Raw genomic sequence first — 23,271 nt, forward strand, 5'->3', positions numbered from 1 at the left:
CTGTCTAATCAGTGACCTTTGCCGCTGCGCGCGATAGCTCAAAGTGAAAACTTTTCTTCTAAATTTACGCAAACTTTTCAACTAAGTTCCGTCATGGCTCAGTGTTTCAAATGTAAGATTTCTTTTACCGAGAATGAACCATCGATTGAGTGTAGTGAGTGTAAATGGGCTTTTCACCCAGCATGCACAAGACTGGAAAACATCGAGAAATTCAAAAAGAGGAATCAACAAGCCAGAGCTACATGGAAGTGTGATTACTGTTTGCCAGAAAGGAGTAGTTCTTTGGGTCAGTCGGACATTAATATAAAACAATTCTCTGATTTACTAACAAGTTTAAGAACTGAACTCACGGCAAGGCTAGATGAACTCAACTCAAAATTAGAAAACTTAAATACTAAAACCGATGATATTAAGACACATATTAACACGCTCACTAACGAAAATAATGTTTTGAAACAAAAATGTGCCGACCTAGAGTTACAAAACACGGACAATAAATCACATATTTACCGTCTGGAAAAGGAAATTCACAGTCTCCAACAGTACACTAGACTGGATAACTTGGAAATAGTTGGGATTCCCGAAACTAAAGAAGAGAATTTGCCGCTCATCATGGAATCGGTAGCTAAAACGATAAATGTGAGCTTCAAGAAGGAGGACTTATCCATCGTTCATAGAGTTCCCAATGCTAAAGGGTCTTCTTCAATTGTCGCAAAATTTACTTCAAGATCTAAGAAGATTGAGTGGATCACAGCTTCGCGAAAGAAGAGAGTCATTAAATCCAGCGATATATGCAGTAAACTACCTACCGCAACCGCAACGGTGTACGTGAATGAACATTTATCTCCATTCTTCAAACGTTTACTGGGTAGAGCTAAGGACCTGAGAATGAAGAAGAAACTCGCGTTTGTCTGGGTTCGTGATTGCAAGATCTTCGTAAAACAAACTGAAAATTCGCGAACAAGAAGAATTATGTGTGATGAGGATTTGGACGAATATAATAAGTGAATAATAATAATTATGAGAAACCGTAAATTCTGAATTTATATTTCTCGATGCGCAGTGAACTGGTTATTTGATTTTGTTTTGTTTTATATATTTACAATTTTTTCTGTCTCTAACATTTTTCCATTTGTTTTTTTTTTATTTTTGTTTTGTTTTTTAAACATATATATTAATGAATCATGAGTATAATTTTGATGAGGTGATTGAATTGGAATGTTTTAATGCAATTGAAAGTGATGATATCTTCGGTTTTGATCCAGTGGTTTATGTGGATGGGAATGAGATGGGCAATACAAATTTCCTAAATATATTACACATGAATATCCGCAGTATTAGTAAAAATTTCGATGAATTCATTTACACTGTACAAAACTGCAAGATTAAATACGATTTAATAGTATTAACCGAGACGTGGATGACTGAAAACAGATCTTTTGATTACGGAATAGACGGTTACTCGGTTATTGATAAGCCAGGCCAGCTGAACAAAAGTAACGGTCTGTGTTTGTTTGTGAGGGATGGCATAAAGTTTGACTGTGTCAATTGTGAGAGCTCGGAGGCTGATATCGTCTCGATTAGATTACAAGCATTCGACTGCTTCGTATCGTTGATTGCCGTGTACAGATCACCCTCTGCTAATATTGAAGTTTTCTTTAACGAGTTGGATATTATTCTGAGAAATATTGATAAGAATGAGAATGCGGTTTTAATAGGAGATATAAACATTGATATCTTACGTAACAGTAGTTTGGCAAATGAATATAGCGGTCTAATGCAAATGTATGGCCTGAGATCTCTTATTAATATACCTACTAGAGTAACACACAATACAGGTACATGCATAGACCACATTTTTTACAAAAATGCTAATTTTAAATATGAAAACATAATAAGCTCTGTTCAAAGGACCTGTATTACTGACCACTTCTGTACTACACTACACATAGGAAATTCAAACCCAGTCTATATTGATGTAAAGGAGAATATTATTAAACGGATAAACTATAAGAACCTTACGGACAAGTTGAGACAGGAAAGTTGGAAGAATGAAACTACTTTTAATGAGGCTAATCTTGATTTGGATGACAAAATAAATGCTTTCTTTAATAAACTGATGGACCACATAGATTCTGCGACCGAACAAATTAAAATGACAAATAAAAATAGACCATTAAAAAAATGGATAACTTCAGGGCTAATAAAATCCATAAGAGAGAGGGACAAACTACATAAAAAACTAAAAATCCAACCATTTAATGCTACACTGAAAGCTAGATACAAAAACTATAGAAATCTACTTAACACATTAATTAAGAAAGCTAAACTAGACTACTTTAAAAATAAAATGTCAACTTGTAAAGGGAACAACAAAAAGACGTGGCTCTGTATAGAGGAAATTTTAGATATAAAACGAAATAGAAAAGCTCCTGACATCGACCCTATAATATTAAATAATTATTTCTCGCAAGTAGGTAGAAGTTATGCAGAAAATCTGAATAATAGTTTGAACTCAAGTCACCCAGTACCAACTTTAGTTCCACCTACTCAACATTTTCGAGATTCGTTTTTCATTTTCCCTACAAATTCCGATGAAGTTGCTGCCATGATAAATACATTAAAAACTAATTCATCTCCTGGTATTGATAATATAAGCAATGTTTGTTTGAAAAATATATCAGAATACATATCTCAGCCTTTATCAATTTTGTTTAACAAATGTTTCGAAACAGGTCATTTTCCTTCACACTTTAAGGTTGCAAATATAATTCCACTATTTAAATCAGGTGAGAGACAAGCTCCTGAAAATTATCGCCCTATTAGTTTAATAAGTAACCTGTCTAAGATTTTTGAAAAATTGATGAAGGTACGTATGATGAAATATCTTCAAAGGCATAATTTAATAGCAGAAAATCAATTTGGTTTTCAAGAGGGAAAATGCACTGAGGATGCAATATCAGAGCTGGTGAGGATTGTGACAAATAATTTTCAGATGAACAGAAGGACCTTGGCTGTCTATTTGGACTTAGCCAAGGCCTTTGATACTATTCCTCACATCTTTCTCTTGAGAAAGTTGGAGGGTATAGGTTTTCGTGGCACAGTTTTGAAATTTTTTGAGAATTATTTGAAAGACAGATCACAAATTCTGACTATAGATGGAAAAACCAGTAAACTAAATTTAACTGAGTTCGGCCTTCCACAGGGAACGGTTCTGTCACCAATTCTATTTCTCCTCTATATTAATGACCTATTGAGACTTGATATAGCTGGTTGTCATTCGATCTCTTTTGCTGATGACACGGCATTGGTCTTTACTGGTTCAAGCTGGGATGAAGCTAAGCGCTTGGCAGAGTCTGGTCTCACGCGTGTTAAATCATGGCTTGACCAACACATTCTTACACTGAATGCCAATAAGAGTGTATATATGGTATTCTCACCAGCAGTGAGCTCTCTCCCCAGAGATATTCTGAATACTGGTATCAGAATACACTCTTCAATCTGTCTTGAACGGGAAAGATTGCGGACTGGTGATGGAGATTGTGATTGTCACTCATTAAAAAACGTGAAAGAAACTAAATATCTAGGAGTCTTTGTAGACTCTCATCTTAAATGGAATGCACATATAAATAACATGTGTAAGAAAATAAAACACATAATTCACAAATTCCATAGATTGAATGAGCTCAATGACCCAACTATAATAAAGATGGCTTATTCAGCATATGCCCAGTCCATATTGCAATATGGTATTAGGGTATGGGGTGGAGCATTGGACATCCATTTTAATAAAATCTCCGTAATTCAAAGATATATTTTGAAAGCTGCACTTGGAAGACCAAGACGATATCCCAGCCATAGCCTTTTTGCAGAGTTCCCAGTTTTAACAGTGAGACAACTTTACGTGAAAAACTTAATTCTAGCCGTTCATAAGTATAAAAATCTCTTTGAAACTAACATTCCGTCGTATAATTTCCGTTCATCATCTCATTACCGCATTCCTAGAACAAATTTAACAGTATGCCGCAGGCAGTTCATATACATGAGTAATAGATTGATGAATATTTTGCCAGACCAATTAATCTCAGATAGATTTAATAAATCAGCCATTAAAAATATAGAGAGATGGATCAGAAGTAACAATGTTTTTCGCCTCATGTACAGTTAGAATCTACTTTATTAAAAAAAACTTTTTTCTTTGATATTATTTTCACTAAGTTCTATTTTTTTCAGATATTATATTACCACAATTATTATTATTATTTAAGTTATTTATTTATTGTAAGGAACCGCTTCCGTTGGTAGAGATACCCAAAAGTTGTTCAACGTCGCCGTATTTAACTGGATTCCCACACATCAGTGTAAGTTAAAGTGATTAATACAGTGAGAGTACTATTCCCATAAGTTCAAATGGGACTATTCATACTCGCTCTGCCGTGCCGAGTGGTAATAGTTTTATCAGAACCCATGGAAATTATATTTTAATTGTGCCGATCACTTTCACTGATATTGATATCTGACCCATAATCTCTTTAAATCGTCTTTTTTCTTTAGGGCTACTTTTGAACATAAATTTGAACATAAACCTACCCTTTTTTAAATTATTTAGTCACGATATGTTTCGGCTATATAATGCCATTAACAAGTTGTTATCATCTTGTATAGCCGAAACTTGTCGTGAATAAAACATTTTGAAAAGGGTACTCGGATTTCTATTTTTAATTATACCTCTCTAAATCCATTACATATGTGGGAATCCAGCTCTAGTAGACCAATTTTGGGGCTTCATTCATATATACGATATCACAAATGTGCGAGTATTTAAACTTTTCGTTATTTGTGTGTATTATGAGAAATCATCAGAAAAAATCAAATATGAACATATTGCCATTTAAAGCCAAAATCTTACCTCCCTATCTTTTCCTTTTACGTTTGAAACCTAATTGAACAGAACATTTAAGGTTATGTTCATTTACTAGAAAATTTGAAATATCGCAGATCTGAGGCACCCCCCAATTTTGGGAGTGGGGAGGCCTACCTGGAATAACAAAAACATAATAATAAATGCAACCATACCTCCATGTAATCGTGGATTAGCCTTACGCTAGGCACACACCAGTTAGTCAAGACATGATCAGACACAATAAGTTACTTCACATAGTTGCTTATGACGCAACACACACTGATTAGTCATTGCAATTAGACATGTCTTCATAAGCAACTATGTGAAGTATTGTGACTGATCATGTCTTGTCTTGTCTTGACTAACCGGTGTGCGACCAGCCTAAGGCACAATACTTCACATTGTTGCTTATGACGCAACACGCACTGATTAGACATTGCAATTAGACATGGTCTTCATAAGCAACTATGTGAAGTATTGTGACTGAACGTGTCTGATCATGTCTTGTCTTGTCTTGACTAACTGGTGTGTGCCTAGCCTTAGATGTAGATTGTGCATAATGGCCCTAATGAATTGCTAATCTAGGTTTACATGAAGATATGGTCGCATTTATTATAATATATATATATATATATATATATATATATATATTATATATATATATATAATTTTATAAATGAATGTCTGTTTGTGTGTTAGTTTGTTTGTTCCCTATAGACTCGAAAACTACTTGACAGAATGGAATGAAACTTTGGGAATATGTTGTGTGAATATTGGGGATGGTTTCTGACCAGAAATTTTGATAGGGAAGCTGATAATAATTATATATTAATCCATTTTACAGACCTATGTTTTCGAAATTGTCGGCCGAGCGGCTAACGTAGACCGGGAAGATCATCATGATTCAAGATCATATTGTAATAATATGATTTAGCATCTAAACTTACCAGCTGTAATAAACACGTCACTCTGTGATAAAATTGTTTACTGGTATTAAAACGGTAGTTTTAAGCACATAGGAAGTCCGTATTTTTTAGATATAAATAAAAATAGTGATTGTCAGATAAATTTCAGGATTCATCAAATAAAGTCGTGTGACATGAGATACATTGACTTTTTGGCGGTACGGAGTTCGCCGGGTAAGCTAGTGTGTTATAATCCTGGTTTAAGCCAATAGCTGATCAACCAACGTTTGAACCAAGATGGTGCATATGGGTCTTTGTAAAGTTTCATAATAATCATGAACTCTATGGCTCGTATTACATCACGCCACCATGGGTGATGAACAACCATTGACGGCCAAATGTAAAGCAAGTTCAGACACCGGTGAGACACCAGGATTGATGGCTGAGTTGGTGACCCGAGTGAGACACCAGCCGGGTCACTAGAATCTGGCAACCTTAAAACCTGATGTAATGAACTAGTATAATATTAGAACAAATGCCTCCCGACTCACTCAGACACTTATAGCGACCCACTGGTTGCCGAGACTGGTGGCTGAATATATATTACGACCTAAATGGACAGATATAATATTGAAATCATCTGGTTTAGAAGTGAGCAGAGTAAAACCTAATCCAATATTACATTACTAAAAAGCATTATCTGGATGTACAGAGAAACAATACAGTTGATCGTGACAAACCTTCTTTTGCATGAATCCAATAACCTCTTCTGGACTAAAAGTCATGAGGAAGGTATTGCTTGATTTGCCTGGGAGGAATCCAGAGTTTGGTGTTATTTTGAACCAGGTTTTAGGCATTGTATGCTCCCAGTTGAAACTATAACAAAAACACAAAGAAACTCGTAAGTAGAATAACAGCTTCAAATAGAAAAAAAACACTTATTATACTTCTTCAAAGATGAATTGATCTTCTGCTTCAAAAACTACTATCTAGTTTTGAAATGTGTGTAGTAGTTTATTTCGTCACTTTCTAACGTTTTATGAATGAAATGAAAGAAAATAACTCAAGACAGAGACAATATATCAAGTAAATAAAGAAAATAACTAGGCTAGAGCTCTTGTAATATTTCCAATACAAGACTAGTTTTGGAAATTATCTCGACAGCGTGCTTGTAAGTTTCTATGATTGAACATTCAAATAGTCCTATTGAAATATTTTTGACCGAGAGAAGTGAGGTCTAAGATTCAAGTCGACGGTTTGGTATTTCTCTTTATGTTTAAATGTTTATAAGTTTATATTTATGTTTTTATGTTCCGCATTTACAGCGAAACGCAGCAATAGATTTTCATGAAATTTGACAGGTATGTTCCTTTTTGAATTTCGGGTTTTTGAAATTTTGCATTTTAAGGATAATACAAAAGGAAAAGGAGTCTTCTTTGAACGCCAATATTATCGTAAAAATCAGACTTTAGAATTATTCATCATAAATCAGCTGTCTAGTGGACTATAATACTACCTGTTCAAAAACATCGAACATCTTCAAAATGTATCTTTCCATCAACGTTGTAGACAGTTGCAGCCAAACCTGATAACAACGCTCACACTCACATTCCGGGACGACACGTCACGGTACGATAGGACAGAAAGCTCTATGTTTATTTAGAATTTTTTCTAGACATCTTTAATTGGTAAATTATTAATTAATTTTTGAGAAAACATAACAACAGGGCAATGTTAACTTACTTAGCGCGAGGTCTACTGTTCACAGAACTACTAGTATTATCTCAAGTAATATACAAACAATAGACGTATTTGAAGAGTTGAAACATCGAGTGTATATTACAACTTGCACAACTAAAAAAAAGTTAAACTCATACATTCTGATGAAGTGCATCTTTAAAAGACAAGAAACGAAATAGATGATTCAAGCTTGTAAACCATATTTCTTTTCTTACAACATGTATGAAATTATACTGTACAATAAGCTACATTTGTGAATGGAATACTGTTAATTGAACTTGCTGCATTTGAATAAAATACTGTTCATTGAACTTACTGTGTACCAATATCACCCTCATTATGGACCACCAGCTTTACTGAGGATGAGCACCCCAATACAACACAACCAAACGTCACAAATTCCCTGTCTGATGAAATTTTAGATCCCATTGCTTTTCCTTTCACCAAGCAAATTGGCTCGGACTTTCCACCATATGAGAGTAGAAGCTGAAAACATGGACTAGATTATCATATTTGATCATCAAAGGAGAAAACTAGATTAGTTTATATAAGAAGGAAATAGATATGTAAGAGATAATAACATTCAATGAATTAATCTTTGAGATGTACATTTTTATTAAAACTATAATATTATTACCATAACACCAAGACATTGCAGTGGGTTAGGCCTAACAGGTAATCACAGTGCAACCTAGGATTATTTAGTTCCAATCAATCAATCTCTTTATTCAAGACATAAAATGTATAATTGTAGATGAAAACGACATTTTGAATGATGTTATTTTGTTAAATCAGTAAATTTCCAAAGTTTATGTCTTCAGTTCATGGGGAATATTTCTCGCCTTCCAAGAGAACATAGTGAATAGACTAGATTTCTAAAAAATTGAAACTTGATGAAAATTATCATTTCATTACCTGCACACTGAAAAAAGGAACAATTTCATTAGGAGTGAAATTCAAAATAAATTCTTTTCGACCATGAGGAGCAATAGGTTGATTAGTACAAGGCTCTAGTGTAAACGGCGGTTCCATTCCCTCAGAAGGTATCAGTGACATTTCCCCGGATACTTTTGAATTATTCACAAGTGTCAGAACCTTCTTTACTTCTCGTCCGATAAGAACCGAACCAAAATCAATAGACTTTTGATGAGGATCGACCAGAGATATCTAGAAATAAAAAAGGGAAGAGATTAAAATTAGTGTCTACAGCACTGATAGGATATTACTGATAACCTTACTGAAGTTAGCTATAACTACTAGAGATAACTGCAAGATATGTAGGCTAGATTATTGATTTGATTTGAAACTTCTTTATTGTCAATACAATTTTACAAAACAAAAATATATAAATATACTTCAAAACAATAAAGCCCAAAGGTAAAAACCTGTTTGGGAAACATAATTTTTAAATATATACACACAACTCTCGAGAATAACATCAGCCGGCCTTAAAAACTAATAACAATTTGAATTTCAGCGAAACCTCTAAACTATTGTACTATATTTAGAATAATAAGCTTCCTTATCTTTGTATAATAACAAGGTGACAATTCAATTATACTACAATATTAAAATATTTGTTAATGTCGTCCTCTATTAAAAGATGCTTACGGGTTTTTTCAAAAAAATATTCTTCACCTGACAATCTTTGATATCAATCGGTAGGTGATTGAAGAATGTTGGTGCTAAAAAAAGATAGAATTTTCTGAATATTGTTAGATTAGGCTTAGGTACAACGACATTTGACCTGTTTCGAGAAACTCTTTGAAAATCACAAATTCTTCTCCCTCCACTCCTATCAAAGAATATTTTCAATGTTTTGTGAATGAATAAATTCCTGATTGGCAGAATATTAAGGTTTCTAAAAAGTTGTAACGTGTGCTCAAATCTTTTTTTAAAGGTAATAATTCTTATAAAATATTTTTGTAGGACAATTATTGGGTTCAAAGTAGTAACGTATGTGCCTCCCCAGACTTTATGTAATTATGTAATTAGACTATATATTTTGGTTCAGGATATGAATATGTTTTTCTAAAGTTACCTAGAAGTGGTAATTCTCTACTATTAATTCTAAAAAAATATTTTATCTATAATTTCCAACGACTTCTTGACGTTTTAGTATGAAAAAACTGATTAAATAACATAAAAGAACGGTAAAGAGTGGAGAGGCGTGGTGCTATCGAATGGGATGCTCGGAATAGATCCACCTGGAGATTTTTTGTTGATGCGACTAAATGTCAACTTGGAGTAGATGCAAGCTTGAAGAGAAATTGTTGGTACTTATTTTATATTTTTACTTTCAATTACCTGTGAAATGTGAATGTAGAAGGAATATGATGAATCATATATGCGCCGCAAGTATCTTTGCTGAACTTAGAGACTTGGCGCTATTTATGACGAACTCAATACTAAATTTTCTCTTGTTGACAAGACTTGTGTTGAATGATTGAAGCAATGCTAAATTGGATTATGTTTTCAATAAATGAAATATAACGTATTCAGTGGAAAGAAAGCTCTTAACATATTCTTGAAACGTTCTCTAAACGATTCTTGAAAATGTTCATAGCTAAGCACCCTTTAGTTACCTAGCTGACAATAACAGAAGAAACATTCTATTATAGCTATGGTTGGTTAATATTCTGGTAGATGGTTGCTGAATAATCAAGCCTCAATTCCCTAAGACGATTATCAACAATCGTACCTAGATGTGGCACAATATGTTCTAAACTTCTAAATAGATTTTAATTTTAGTTTAAACCTCACCTGCATGTGATGTCCTTCGCCAGATAGAACAATCTTATGGCGATCTACACCATTTATCAAGAATTCAATTGCAGCAGAGTAGAATTTCGGCTCAACTGGTGCGAATGATAGTTTGATTGGAAATGATTCACGTGGCTTCAGAACTCCATCATTAGGTACAAACACTTTAAAATGTTCAGGGGGTGGGGATACCACTTCAATGCTGCAAAGATATAATTCATGAATATTAATAGAAGAGATACCATTGCTAAGAATATAAAATATATATTTCTCGAATACCCTCAAATTGCAGACATCCAAATTCCTCTTCTATCATATATCAATAGGTGATAGCCTAGTGACAATATTGCCAATAAAATTTTATGCTGGCTACTTTTAAAGTAACAATCAGTTTGGTTTTTTGTTATAGAGTATGATATCCTTGTTTCAAAGAATGACACATAACATAAACAAAATTTCGACAGTCCCGAAATGTGTTTCTTTTCAAAATGCTTTTTTTCTTGTCTTTTTCATTAAATCCTGATTTGTAAGTATTGAATGCGTTTTAGACGAAAAAGTAACTGAACATTTTTTCTCCAGAATTGAATTCCCTATAATATAACGTGATTTAAAATACCGTTCAACGATAAGGTATCCTATTTCTATCCCTTTGAAGTTGAGTTTGAAATGAGTTTTCCAGAAGATTTTACATATTTTCTCAACAATCATCAAAGTTACACACTTTTAACGTGCTTCATTAGATTTCTCAGCTGATTTTTCATGAAAATTGATCACTCAAGTACCCTCATGAGGGCGCCACAAAATTATAGAATTAAAAATTTGGATAAAAATGTGAGTCTTCCGCCATCATTATATCAGTAACAATTCTAACAAAGCATTTTATGACTCATATAGCCACCTCTAATACAAGGCCCCACCTACGATATTGCAAAGTCGCAGTGTAGGCCTAGAATCTAATACATGATTGGTGAAAAAGATTTTCAAAAATACCAGCTGATCTTTTTCACCAATCATGTATTAGATTCTAGATCTACATTGCGACGTTGCAATATCGTAGGCCAGGGCCTTGTATTAGAGGTGGCTAGCCCATATTTACTAGACCCTTCTTCTTCATTTTGATGTAAGGAAATCTCTCACGAAGTTTGTCGGTCTATTTCGAAAACATTCTGTATATCTCAATTGGAAGTGGGAATTTTAGGAAGAAACCTCTGTGATTCCTTTCGTCAAATGTAATTATTGTTCATGATGAGATAAATGAATGAATTCCAAATTAAAGCTATATTACAAAATCATATAAATCATACTTCAAATAATTAGATTGTATATTATTTATTGAGAAAGAACTCACAAAATCCTGTCCTCATCCTTGTTGGTGACATTTAGATTTGCTGTATGAGCGTTGCAATTTCCCTGCGCATCTATTAAACAATGTCCGAAATCGTATTCTTTGAGCGAGAACTCATAGAAGGCTGACTCCGCAGACCCCGAAACGAGTATTCTATACATAGGACCTTTATCAACCTGAAAATCATTCAAGTGTGTATGGAACATCCTATAAGTAATTATTGAAGCTTTAAAATCTAAACTTATTCATCAATACTCATATTATAGTCCGAGAGATATTACTTCAAACATGAAGAGGGGAAACCAGTTACTCCTTCCACATTTTGTAATATGGACAGAGTAGTGGAGAGCAGTAAGCATGCTGCGCACAATCGGATGCTGACTCAAAAGTAGGGAGAATGCTGTTAGGTAGTGGCAGTGATTAGTGAAGGAAAGAGTATCGGGCCTCTCTGTCTTCGAGTGAGAACCGTGTTAAAAGTAATATCTCTCTGACTATAGTTATATACAATATCCATCAATTAGAGAAAGTGGATAAATTAATGTTAATTGAGACTTTTTAATTAAATTTTTGATTTCGTGATCAAGGAAATGCTACCATTGCATTAATCAAAAATAGAGGCATATCCAACAACCAACATTCAATACACAGAATTCGGATTCAATTCGGAAATAAGCCTATGCTAATTGTGATAATTTATTTTTATTATTGAAAGATTTACCATTTCATAATATCATTGGAATGTAATATCAGAGATAAAATATCATAGATACAGTCTTATATTTATCCTCTCTCTAGTAATATTGAAAAATATAATCAGCTACCAGCTTGAATTATATAAAATATCGGGGCACCGAGCTTCGCTCGTTATTTTTATCCTATTATATTAAGCGAGCAATTTCTGTATTTATATATCTGGTTGTTTTTATATCTGGTTATTTATGTTTCACGGATCTCAAAAACAGCTCTAACGATTTTCACGAAATTTGGAACATTATAGTAGGTTTATGATATGAAGATTCGATTGCACTAGGTCTCATTATTTGGGAAAACTCGCTGAACGACATTAAAAGGATAATTCATCTAATCCTTGGAAAACAGATGATAATTTCGTCGTCTCTCGATAATAGAAGATGCGTGTGCCTGTGTGGGAGAGAGACAGAATCATTTCCAGCTGTGTAATCATAATCAATAAGCGAGAAATTTTATCTAGCTAGACAATTTAATCGATTTGATCAACATAATCTGATTTGTTGACATGACATGATAATTCTCCTAAACTAGAGTATATAATAATTTTCAAAGTTGATCATTATTTGACAATTTCAAGTGATTAGTGAGTGTTATTTTGTTATTCAATTTGGTTTGTAACCAATCTAAATTAGAACTTTTCTCTTTTCAAATATTTGGACCTGAATTCAAGTGTATGGAACATAACCTATTTTTTGGACCATTTATAGTGTATAAATCAAAATTCGGAGAAGAAACAGTTTTGGGCTGTGCCTGTTAGTACTTCCCCAATCATTTTGAAGAATTGTGTTCTGTTTACCAATAAATAAATAAACGAGCGATGCTCGGTGCCCCGATATTCAGAGATAAAATATCATAGTTACAGTCGTATTTATCCTCCCTCTAGTAATATTGAAAAATATAATCAGCTAACAGCTTGAATTATAGAAATAAAGGTTCACTTTTAATTTTATCCCTCTTCATAGTTATATCAAAATTTATTACTTATATAATTTACTATTTTTGCACACTTTGTAAAATGTAATTGATGCAGATTGTATATTAAAATTACTGTATATCAATGGCCACTGGTCGGATAAATATTCCAAACTATAAAAAAGTTATATTTTGCGCACCTGAATAACGGCAGGTAGATCGTTGAACGCGATTTTTGACAGGGCGATAACACTCAGTTCAATCGTGTGTTCATCTCGATAAGCCACAGTGTCATGTTTCTTATTCCAGTAGACTTCAGTTCTAGCTAGTCGACATTCCTCTTTGTTGGAACCACATCTGTAGGTGATTGGCAGTTTTCCCAAATTAGCAATAGTCAACTGAATGGAAGACGGGATTCTTGGTGTTAGCTAAAGAGCGGAAAACAAAAGTTATTATTATTAGCATTAATCATCATAACTGATAGATTAAGGTCCGATTGCACAAAAGCTGGTTAAATTTTAACCGTGATTAACTTTACGAGAGCCAATCAGGGAAGGCGTTTTTGAAAAGACGGCTTCTCTGATTGGTTATCGTGAAATTAATCACGGTTAAAATTTAACCGGTTTTTGTGAAACCGGTACTAAATGTTTTACATGAACAGCAATGAGTTTATAATTATTGGTAGATATATCCATACGACTTAATCAATGTCGACCACCCTTTCAGCTGTCAACTACTTGATTACAATGGTAATACATATATATGATGATATTGATACAACTGTTTCTGATTGATAGTTGTCTTTTCCTTATTATGTCCACTGAATGATTGGTAGTTTGGTATTTTTCGAAACGAAAAATTACTGGTTAGGCTTACTACAAAGATGAATTAACTTACTGCTGAAGCCGTGTCCACTCTGAACAAATGTTCGGCAAACATGTTTGTTGAGAAGCTCAGGGACAAACATTTTAAAAAGTTTGGACAATCATTGTTTGTCAAACAAAAAATTACTGTTTTTCAAACATTTTCAGTGTTTGCTGTGAAACATAAAAACCTGTACTCCTCACTTACAACATTTTGTTTGGTGACCCGTCCACACTGGCCACGGGCAAATATTGTTTGTCAAATGAAATAAATTTCACCCAAACTGTTTTAACAAACAAGTTTGTCGAACATTTGTTCAGTGTGGACAAGGCTTACTATAAGAATGAATTGGGAAGTGTGACTAAAATAATGATAAGTACTAGTCACCGATATCAAAATTCCAAGTAGACCTGTTTTTAACCTGAGACCTTCATGATATTTGATTTCTCATATAAGTTTATTTTAATCAAATTACTGTAAATATCGGTGCACCGAGCTTCGCTCGTTATTTTTATTTATTTATAAACAGAACAAAATTCTCTAAAATGATCGTGTTTATATTTTACAGCTGGCTATACATCAGCTTATAAATTTCGGGGATGCGATATTTTGATTTTCCACAGAATCACTCGCTCACTTTTTACTATCTACAGACGAAGAAAGTCTCAGCTGTTTCAGCCAAGGATGAATTATCCTTTTAATGTCGTTCAGCGAGTTTTCCCAAGAATGAGACCTAGTGCAATCGAATTTTTATATCATAAACCTACTATGTTCCAAATTTCGTGAAAATCGTTAGAGCCGTTTTCGAGATCAGCGTAGATATAGATTAGTTGTATTATATTGGGTGGACACTGTTGTAAGGTGAATTATATTGGTGGCTATATTATATTTAATATCGGTGAACCGAGCTTCGCTCGTTATTTTTATTTATTGATAAACAGAACACAATTCTCTAAAATGATCGTGTTTATATTTCACAGCTGGATATACGTCATATTATGAATTTCGGGGATGCGATATTTTGATTTTCAACATACTCACTTTTTTACTATCCACAGCTGTTTCAGCCGAGGATGAATCATCTTTCAATGTCGTTCAGCTAGTTTTCTCAAGGATGAAACCTAGTGCAATCGAATCTTTATATCATAAACCTACTATGTTCAAAAATTCGTGAAAATCGTTAGAGCCGTTTTCGAGATCCGTTGAACATAAATAACCAGATAACCAGATATAAAAATAGAAACAGATATACAGAAATTGCTCGCTTAATATAATAGGATTAAGAGTTCAGTAGTAAATGTTTTTTCACTATTGATAATAACCATTAATTCAAAGCATTTTACAATTGTGTGACAATATTTTACAAACTATAAAACAATAATGTGAGATTCAGCTCTTTTTAATTGTACACAAGCTTTGAGGATCGATGAAAAATACTTTTTTCTTCATCAAGAAAGCAAATCAATTCAGGAAAAACGTCCAAAAGGGATCAAAAAATATTGGCCTGGAAGACAATTCAAATCAAATCAAAAACGTTCATTAATCAAATTAATTACAATAACTGAATTATTCAAAAAAATTGACATGAATAATTGCATTATTCACAAAATTGACATGTTAGGAAACCCCCTACAAGACTATTATCGTTGTGTGTAGAGGGGTAGAGAATTATCATAACTGTCAATCTTAGGGGAATCCCCACCAACTAAAAGCAGTAGGCTACGTATAGTTTTATCAGAATCAAAAAACTATATCCATATCTAGAAACAGGTAATTGCACTCTTACCTTATTCAAATTGATTCGGTTCTGGGCATATGGTGAAAGTTCTTCAATTGTATTGTGAAAAGTGATGTAAGAGATGCGGGGATGCACATTGAATGAACATTTATGAACATGCAGTAGTAGAGGCTCTCTACATCTCTCCACCTGACATTTCAATAACACCACGTCTTCCCCTGGCTTATCAGGTATTATTGTACATCTGTAGTGGAAAAGTAATAGAAAAAATAGTCGATTTTTACATTTGATGATATACAAATCGGAAAACTTTGAAAAATATAGGGAGTAGAAAGTTTATTTTCAGCCTTTGCACAGCCATAAAAAATTCTCAAAACTCTAAATTACATTCATTTGGTTCAAATGAACTTATATGAGAAACCAAATATGATGAAGATCCAAGTTAAGAGCTGATCTACTTGAAATTTTGATAGCGTTAACTATGGTGAGGTCCACGTTATAATGGCAGTGAAGAAAGATAGGAGAACAAGTTGCCGATCCTCTGTTTTGTCAATGCCTTCTATAGACGGTAGCTGATACAGGTTTATTGATGTAATACTAACTTTTCATCTCGTATAAAATAATCAATTATATTTTATTCAGCAAGAAATTATATTTTTCAATAATTAAATAATGAATTTTCATAATTGAGATGAAATATTTTGTGGATTAATTATTAATTCTACATCTGGTAAAAGACCAAAGCGGGAAAGAGATAGAGTTATCTGCTTTGTTGAATGATAGACAAGGATAGCAATACCATTGCTAATCAAACACTGCTATTATAACATGGACCTCACTATATTAATCATCATTATTGTACTGACACATTTTCAATTATCAAAATAATAATCATTACATAATTTTAACTAACAGAAGTCTACCAACAATTTTTCTCCACTTTGCAGTTGATCTCAAACAATTTGCTTGTATAAACAACTTTTTCGTCCAAATTATTTCTGCTAGATTCTGACCAATCCCAATAATGCTTGCTATAAATCAACTGCATTACAAAATTGATGGCGAGTCCAATTAAGCCAGGAATGAATAACCGAATTTTAATCACTGAATTTCAATCTTGATCAATGAACTAAGAAATATGTCACAATTACGTCATAATTACATCAATTCAATCTGGGAATGCGCTTTGATGAATCCACTTGCAGGTTTCACTTTTAGATGTTTGTCACCGTCTCCGAATTGCTTTGGTCTGATTGTATCCTTCGGCCCAAAATATTTTGAAATTCAAATCGACATTTTCATTGTTCAAAAGAGATACCGTGCATGAAACAGGAACCCCTGTATCACATCAGTAGAATATAGTAACAGATAATTATTAGTATCAGGTATGTTTTTATGAGATATTGGACGTTACAAGAAGTGTCCTAGTATGTTAATATTGTTCCAATTTCTTTTCAAGTATTAGGCTACCTAAAGATGGAAATTACTGAGATATTGCATTTATTCAAATGTAATAATAATTATTACCTACAAATTGATGAAAAATTGAATTTGCTCAAATGTTAATGAATAAATAATTATAGGAGGTACCGGGTTCGATTTCCGGGCTGTCAAATAATTATTGGATAGTACAGTTCTCATCGAATTTCCATCTAGCTGTTATTAACCCTGTTGTCAATGTTTGCAGTAGCAAAGTCTTCGGGGTGGTTTACAGCATTTAACTTTGAATTTTCGTTTAATAATAGTCATTACCTTCATAATGTAAGTCGTTTCTCACCATAAGAGATTTTGAAACAAGGTATTCAATTTTTAAATACGGTGCATATGATAAAACCTAAAAGTAGACTTGATTTGAAAGATGCAGTTCTCAGTACTGAACTTCGTTTCAAAATGTAAACTCTTTAAATCTAGTAAAACATTTTCAGTTTAGAATTTAACTTCATTCATGAATTCCTATTATTGAAACCTTATTATCATCATCGAGGAAAATGTAGGCCCAAATATAAAAGCCACATTTCCCAAAAATAACTTCACCATTCGAGAAAAAATTGCAACAGGTTTAAAATTATAATTCAGTTGATTTTTATTCTCAATGGTATTCATGTCCGGTTTCACCAAGCTCGGTGAGACATTTGAACATGGTCAAATCAGGTACGGTTTACAACTAGTAGTTCTGTGAACAGTAGACCTCGCGCAGTTATAAACCGCAGCCTCCTCTTATACTGTGCATCAGAGTAAATCCTGTCTGTATGTCGTGTCGGCGAGATATCGGTGTGAAAACGGCTAATGGCTGTTGGGGTTGGTGTTGATACACCAATGCTAACATCAAAAGCTAATCTCCTTCAAGACTTACTGGCAACAGGACAGCCCGAGTTCAAAGCAGAGAAAGTTCGAGAGACAATACTATGTTATTTTAGTAATTAATTGCATGCGTTATTGCACGCAACCAATAGTTCATTTAATAGTGCATAAAATTGCATTCAATGAGGCATGCAATTAAAAATCTGCACAGCAGTTGATTTTTTACCAAGTTACATTGAGATATTGAATTGCATGCATTATGGCATGCAATTTATAATCCACTCGACAGCTGATTTATAATGAATAGTTATATAGTCTGATTTTTACTCTAATATTGGCGTATGAAGGAGGCTTCTTTTTCCTTTCATATTATCCTTGAAATTCAAAATTTCCAAAAACCTTGTATACGCAATTTAAAAAGGAGCATACCTGTCAAATTTCATGGAAATCTATTACCGCGTTTCGCCGTGAATGTGCAACATATAAACATTTAAACATTAAGAGAAATGCCAAACCGTCAACTTGAATCTTAGACCTCACTTCGCTCGGTCAACGAAAGCACTGGAACATGATATGATTTCTATGGCGTTAGCTACTATCGATAATTCAAGTGCACACTTGTAAAACGTAATCGGCTTCATCATTTTTTATTTAAATGTCTTGACTGAGCTTGATGAAGCCAGGCATTAGCCAATTATTAGTGTAGAAACATTGGAGGAGATTGATAAAATTTTTGGTAGGCTATATTATCCAAACAATAAGTGAATTATATTGATCATTATAGAAATTGCTAGTATCCTTCAAACAGAGTGAGTCATATGTATGGGAACCCTTCAATAAATTGGAGACTGTTGTAGATATAATACTGTAACTTTCAGGATAAGCTATTGGTCAAATACTCTACCTATTGATTACCGGTAAACAAGTGAATGTCAACCCCATAGTCAACCCCCATTGTGCGATACATCATTTTAAAGGCCTTCTCAAAACTAGAAAGATGACATCAATAGAAATGCTCTATGATACTTGTATCCAAAATGGCTGCTCATTGAAGCTTGAGTTTTCAAAGAAATAATTGATAAATTTTAATCAGCCGCTATTTTGGATAAAAGTATCTTGGAGCATTTTTTTATGTCGTCATCTTTCTAGTTTTGAGAAGGCCTTTAAAATGTCGCACAATGGGTGTTTACGTTCAAAATAGTTGAGTTACAACCCCTCATTTCCGTAAAAACTAAAACTTCAATCAGCCGCCATTTTGGATACAAATATCATACAACATTTTTATCGATGCCATCTTTCTTGTTTTAATAGACCTTTAAAATGATGTTCTACACAATGAGTGTTCACATTTTAAACATTCGAGTTACAACCCCTAAGTCACCCCCGCCTTATTCAATTGTACGTCAAAAGGTAGAGAATTTTACCAATAACTTATCCTGAAAGATATACAATCTCCAATTTATTGAAGGTTTCCAATACATATGACTCACTCTGTATATTTTTCATATAAACACAACAAAATATAAAAAGGGTAGGCCTACTGGTAATTTTCTATAATTGAAAATTCAAGTAGCCCTATTAAAATACTTTATTATAACTGAAGTACTCACCGACAAAAGTATGTTGCATGTACACATGACTACTACTGAGAGAGACAGATGGTTCTCTAGCTTTTCCGACAATCAGAAAAGGTTGCATGACATCCAGATTCGGTATTTCCAAATGCCACAGAGACTCAAATGTGCCAGGTTCTTGAGGAAACAGGACAAACGATAGCTGCAACACAAAAATTCCTGATAAGGCAAAAGGTTTTACTTTACTTTTCAAGATTATGTCAGAAAAGACGAGGAGAATATTACCAAAGAAAGTTCTACTGGAATAGTTCATTTAGACGCCTTTTACAATACCTAGTAGTTCTGTGAACAGTAGACCTCGCGCTCAGTAAGTTACATTGACCAGTTATTATGTTTTCTCAAAAATTAATAAGTAATTTATCAATTTAAAATGTCTAGAAAACATCCTGAATAAACATAGGGCCTTCTGTGACGTGTCGTCCCGGAATGTGAGTGTGAGCGCTGTTATCAGGTCTGGCCTCAACTGTCTACAACGTTGATGGAAAGATACATTTTCAAGATGTTCAATGTTTTTGAACGGGTAGTATTATAGTCAAATGTCTACTTACGTTGATGGAAAGATACATTTTCAAGATGTTCGATGTTTTTGAATGGGTAGTATTATAGTCCACTAGCGACAGCTGATTTATGATAATTCTAAAGTCTGATTTTTACGGTAATATTGGCGTTCAAATGAGACTCCTTTTCCTTTTGTATTATCCTTGAAATGCAAAATTTCCAAAAAACCTTGTATATACGTCGACGCGCAATTTAAAAAGGAACATACCGGTCAAATTTCAAGAAAATCTATTACCGCGTTTCGCCGTAAATGCGCAAAATATTAACATTTAAACATCAAGAGAAATGCCAAACCGTCGACTTAAATCTTAAACCTCACTTCGCTCGGTCAATAAACATATAAACATAAAGAGAAATGCAAAACCGTCGACTTGAATCTTAGACCTCACTTCGCTCGGTCAATTAGGATTATCTATCAGGAGAGGAGAGGAGTATATTACCAGAGAACAGTCTCCTGGGATAATTGATGTTGAGAAGCAGCTCGTTAAAAGTTATTTTTCAAAATAAATTAAAATTAGAATTGATGATAAGAAACAAATTACCGTATTCTGCTTAAAAGGCTCAATCTCGCCATCGGGTGTGAGACACGAGAAAGGAGAATTGAGCGGCGCAACTTGTTTCAAAGTGAACCAATATGGATTGCCAGTAGTGTTTACAATATCAAATGATCTGTAAAATAGTTATTTTGTATTAAAACACGTAAGTTAACAAAATATTAAACTTATAGGTACCTATACCTGAAAAGAAGCAGTTATCATCATAGTCGCGCAATTAAGTTAAAGATTAAGTTGAAATTCGTGCGCCATCTACTCCCGTTGTGAAACAACCAGTAGAACAGTAGTGTCAACTGAGCGTCCACTAGCGGTGATGGGAACACGGAATTGGGAATGCCGTGTACATTTTGAGTTCCAGACATTTCCAATTCCGTAATCCCTTACAGGCTAGTACCGCTACTATAATACCTTTGTTTTGTTTGTTTGTTTGTTTTCAATAGATTCCTAGAGACTCTGATCAGAGTATAGGAATTGTCGAAATTTATCACACAAAGAAAGTATACGGTCACACAAAGGAACCCTCTCTACACACAAACTCTTCCGTGGTATAGAACACACCAATCATCGAAAAGCTCTTGAACTACTACTCAAAAACATGGACATCTTCACATTTTTTCAAATTAGTAGGAAGCATTCTAATGAATTTAAGGCCCATATATGTTGTTTAAAAAAAAAATCTGTTCTGTGATACAGTGAAGCACAGTCTCCTCTATTTCTTGTATTGAGTGCAGGCTCCTTAAGGGTAACCACTTGACGAGCCGACTCCTCAAAATATCATTCATGATTTTATTTTCTAATTGATGTAACGTAAGATACATATTTGGACGATTTGAAACAAAATTAGGAAATTGATGAAGTTTTGGGCAAAAACCTGTTTTTTCTTTTCCGACGATAGTATTGTTTGCTCTATCCAATAAATAAACTTTCATCGTCGAATAAATTGTATTCCCGAACTTATATGAGTGTTACAATAACAATTCAATTCATTCTTCATTCATTTATACAATAAGTACATTATCAAAATTGTATGTTACTGTTACAATTTGGAAATTATATCAAATAGAGTAGGCCCATAAAATTAACATCCCTGTGGTTCGGAATCCACCTAAAGCTGTCGGTCTACTTATCTTTCATCATCATCCGTATCATTACCCAAGCATATAACCTTGAATCACATGTTACCTCATAAAAAATCACATTTTAAAAATTGACATATTAAAAAATCACATTTTAAAAACACTGAGGTTTATTTACTTATTTAATTATAAAGGCCACTTTCTGAAGGATTTGCCTAGGTGATGGAGGAAGAATGATTGATAGACGGTTTATAATAGGATGCGAGCTCCTGACCATTAGATTATACCATAGAGAAACGATAGCATAAGTAGATATTCCATGGTATAGGGCGTTTATGTCGCAACTTTTACTGTTATCCCAAGCCGATAGTTCACGTAGTTCTTCCCTATGCAGCTGTGTGACGCTGTTAGTCTCTCAAATTGTACCGTTCATACACTATCACCCCAACAAAACAGTAAAAATTGACAATAATCGACAGTAATCGGCTTGAGATAACAGTAAAAGTTGCGACATAAATTCCCTATACCATGGGATATCTACTTACGCTTTTGTTTCTCTATGATTATACCCTCATATTTATGTCGATTTAGTCGATTTTCTCCAACTGCATATTCTATCCAAAATTTCAGAACAGAATCGGAAGTATGTGTCTAAATTACGAGATATTTGCAAACATTCATGATTCAAGACCAACAATTTGAATAAAAAACAACAAAGAGTACGTAGTCTAGATAAAGTGGGAGCATTGGGCTTTATTCGCACACAACAGTGACAGTGAACAGTGAAAATATAATTCTCATAAGTTCTAATTGGGCTATTCTCACTCAGTCCGAGTATGAATAATACCATTTGAACTTATGAGAATTATATTTTCACTGTTGTGTGAGAATCCAGCTTCAACCAAGTAATTATTAACAACAGAATACAGCTGTTGCTACTAACTTTGTGACAGGATTTGTTGAGCCAAGGACTTCGAATTCGATGACTTTGCAATGAGGCTGAACAGAGAGACAGGAGCGATGTCTGCCTGCTGACAGGCAATCAGATGTTGCCACCAGCAGATGACACACTGGAGACACTCCACTGCCACTCAAGTCAATCTGCAACTGCTCGCATGCGGTTGTCAAGCCTTTAACCCTGAAACATTGAAAACATTGAAATTTAAAGACAAATTAAATCGAATATACAGTTGTCAAGCCTGCAAATTGGAAACATTGAAATTGGAAG

The 23,271-nt window shown here is 33.8% G+C and overlaps 1 protein-coding gene across 1 annotated transcript in view; it reads right to left on the reverse strand.

Moving 5' to 3' along the window:
• Positions 1 to 13,610: 13,610 nt before the first annotated feature.
• Positions 13,611 to 23,271, reverse strand: part of LOC111051318 (hydrocephalus-inducing protein) — a 49,182-nt gene continuing 39,521 nt past the window's right edge. The window contains exons 33-38 of the mRNA XM_039429347.1: positions 22,987 to 23,181; positions 20,956 to 21,082; positions 19,832 to 19,997; positions 17,083 to 17,258; positions 15,969 to 16,164; positions 13,611 to 13,746 (exon numbers count right to left, since the gene is read on the reverse strand). Of these exons, the coding sequence (XP_039285281.1) occupies positions 17,146 to 17,258; positions 19,832 to 19,997; positions 20,956 to 21,082; positions 22,987 to 23,181 (601 nt within the window). The 3' untranslated portion in view covers positions 13,611 to 13,746; positions 15,969 to 16,164; positions 17,083 to 17,145. The remainder of the gene's footprint in view (positions 13,747 to 15,968; positions 16,165 to 17,082; positions 17,259 to 19,831; positions 19,998 to 20,955; positions 21,083 to 22,986; positions 23,182 to 23,271) is intronic.

This window comes from Nilaparvata lugens, chromosome 1 (assembly GCF_014356525.2).
Source record: "Nilaparvata lugens isolate BPH chromosome 1, ASM1435652v1, whole genome shotgun sequence".
NCBI lineage: Eukaryota > Metazoa > Arthropoda > Insecta > Hemiptera > Delphacidae > Nilaparvata > Nilaparvata lugens.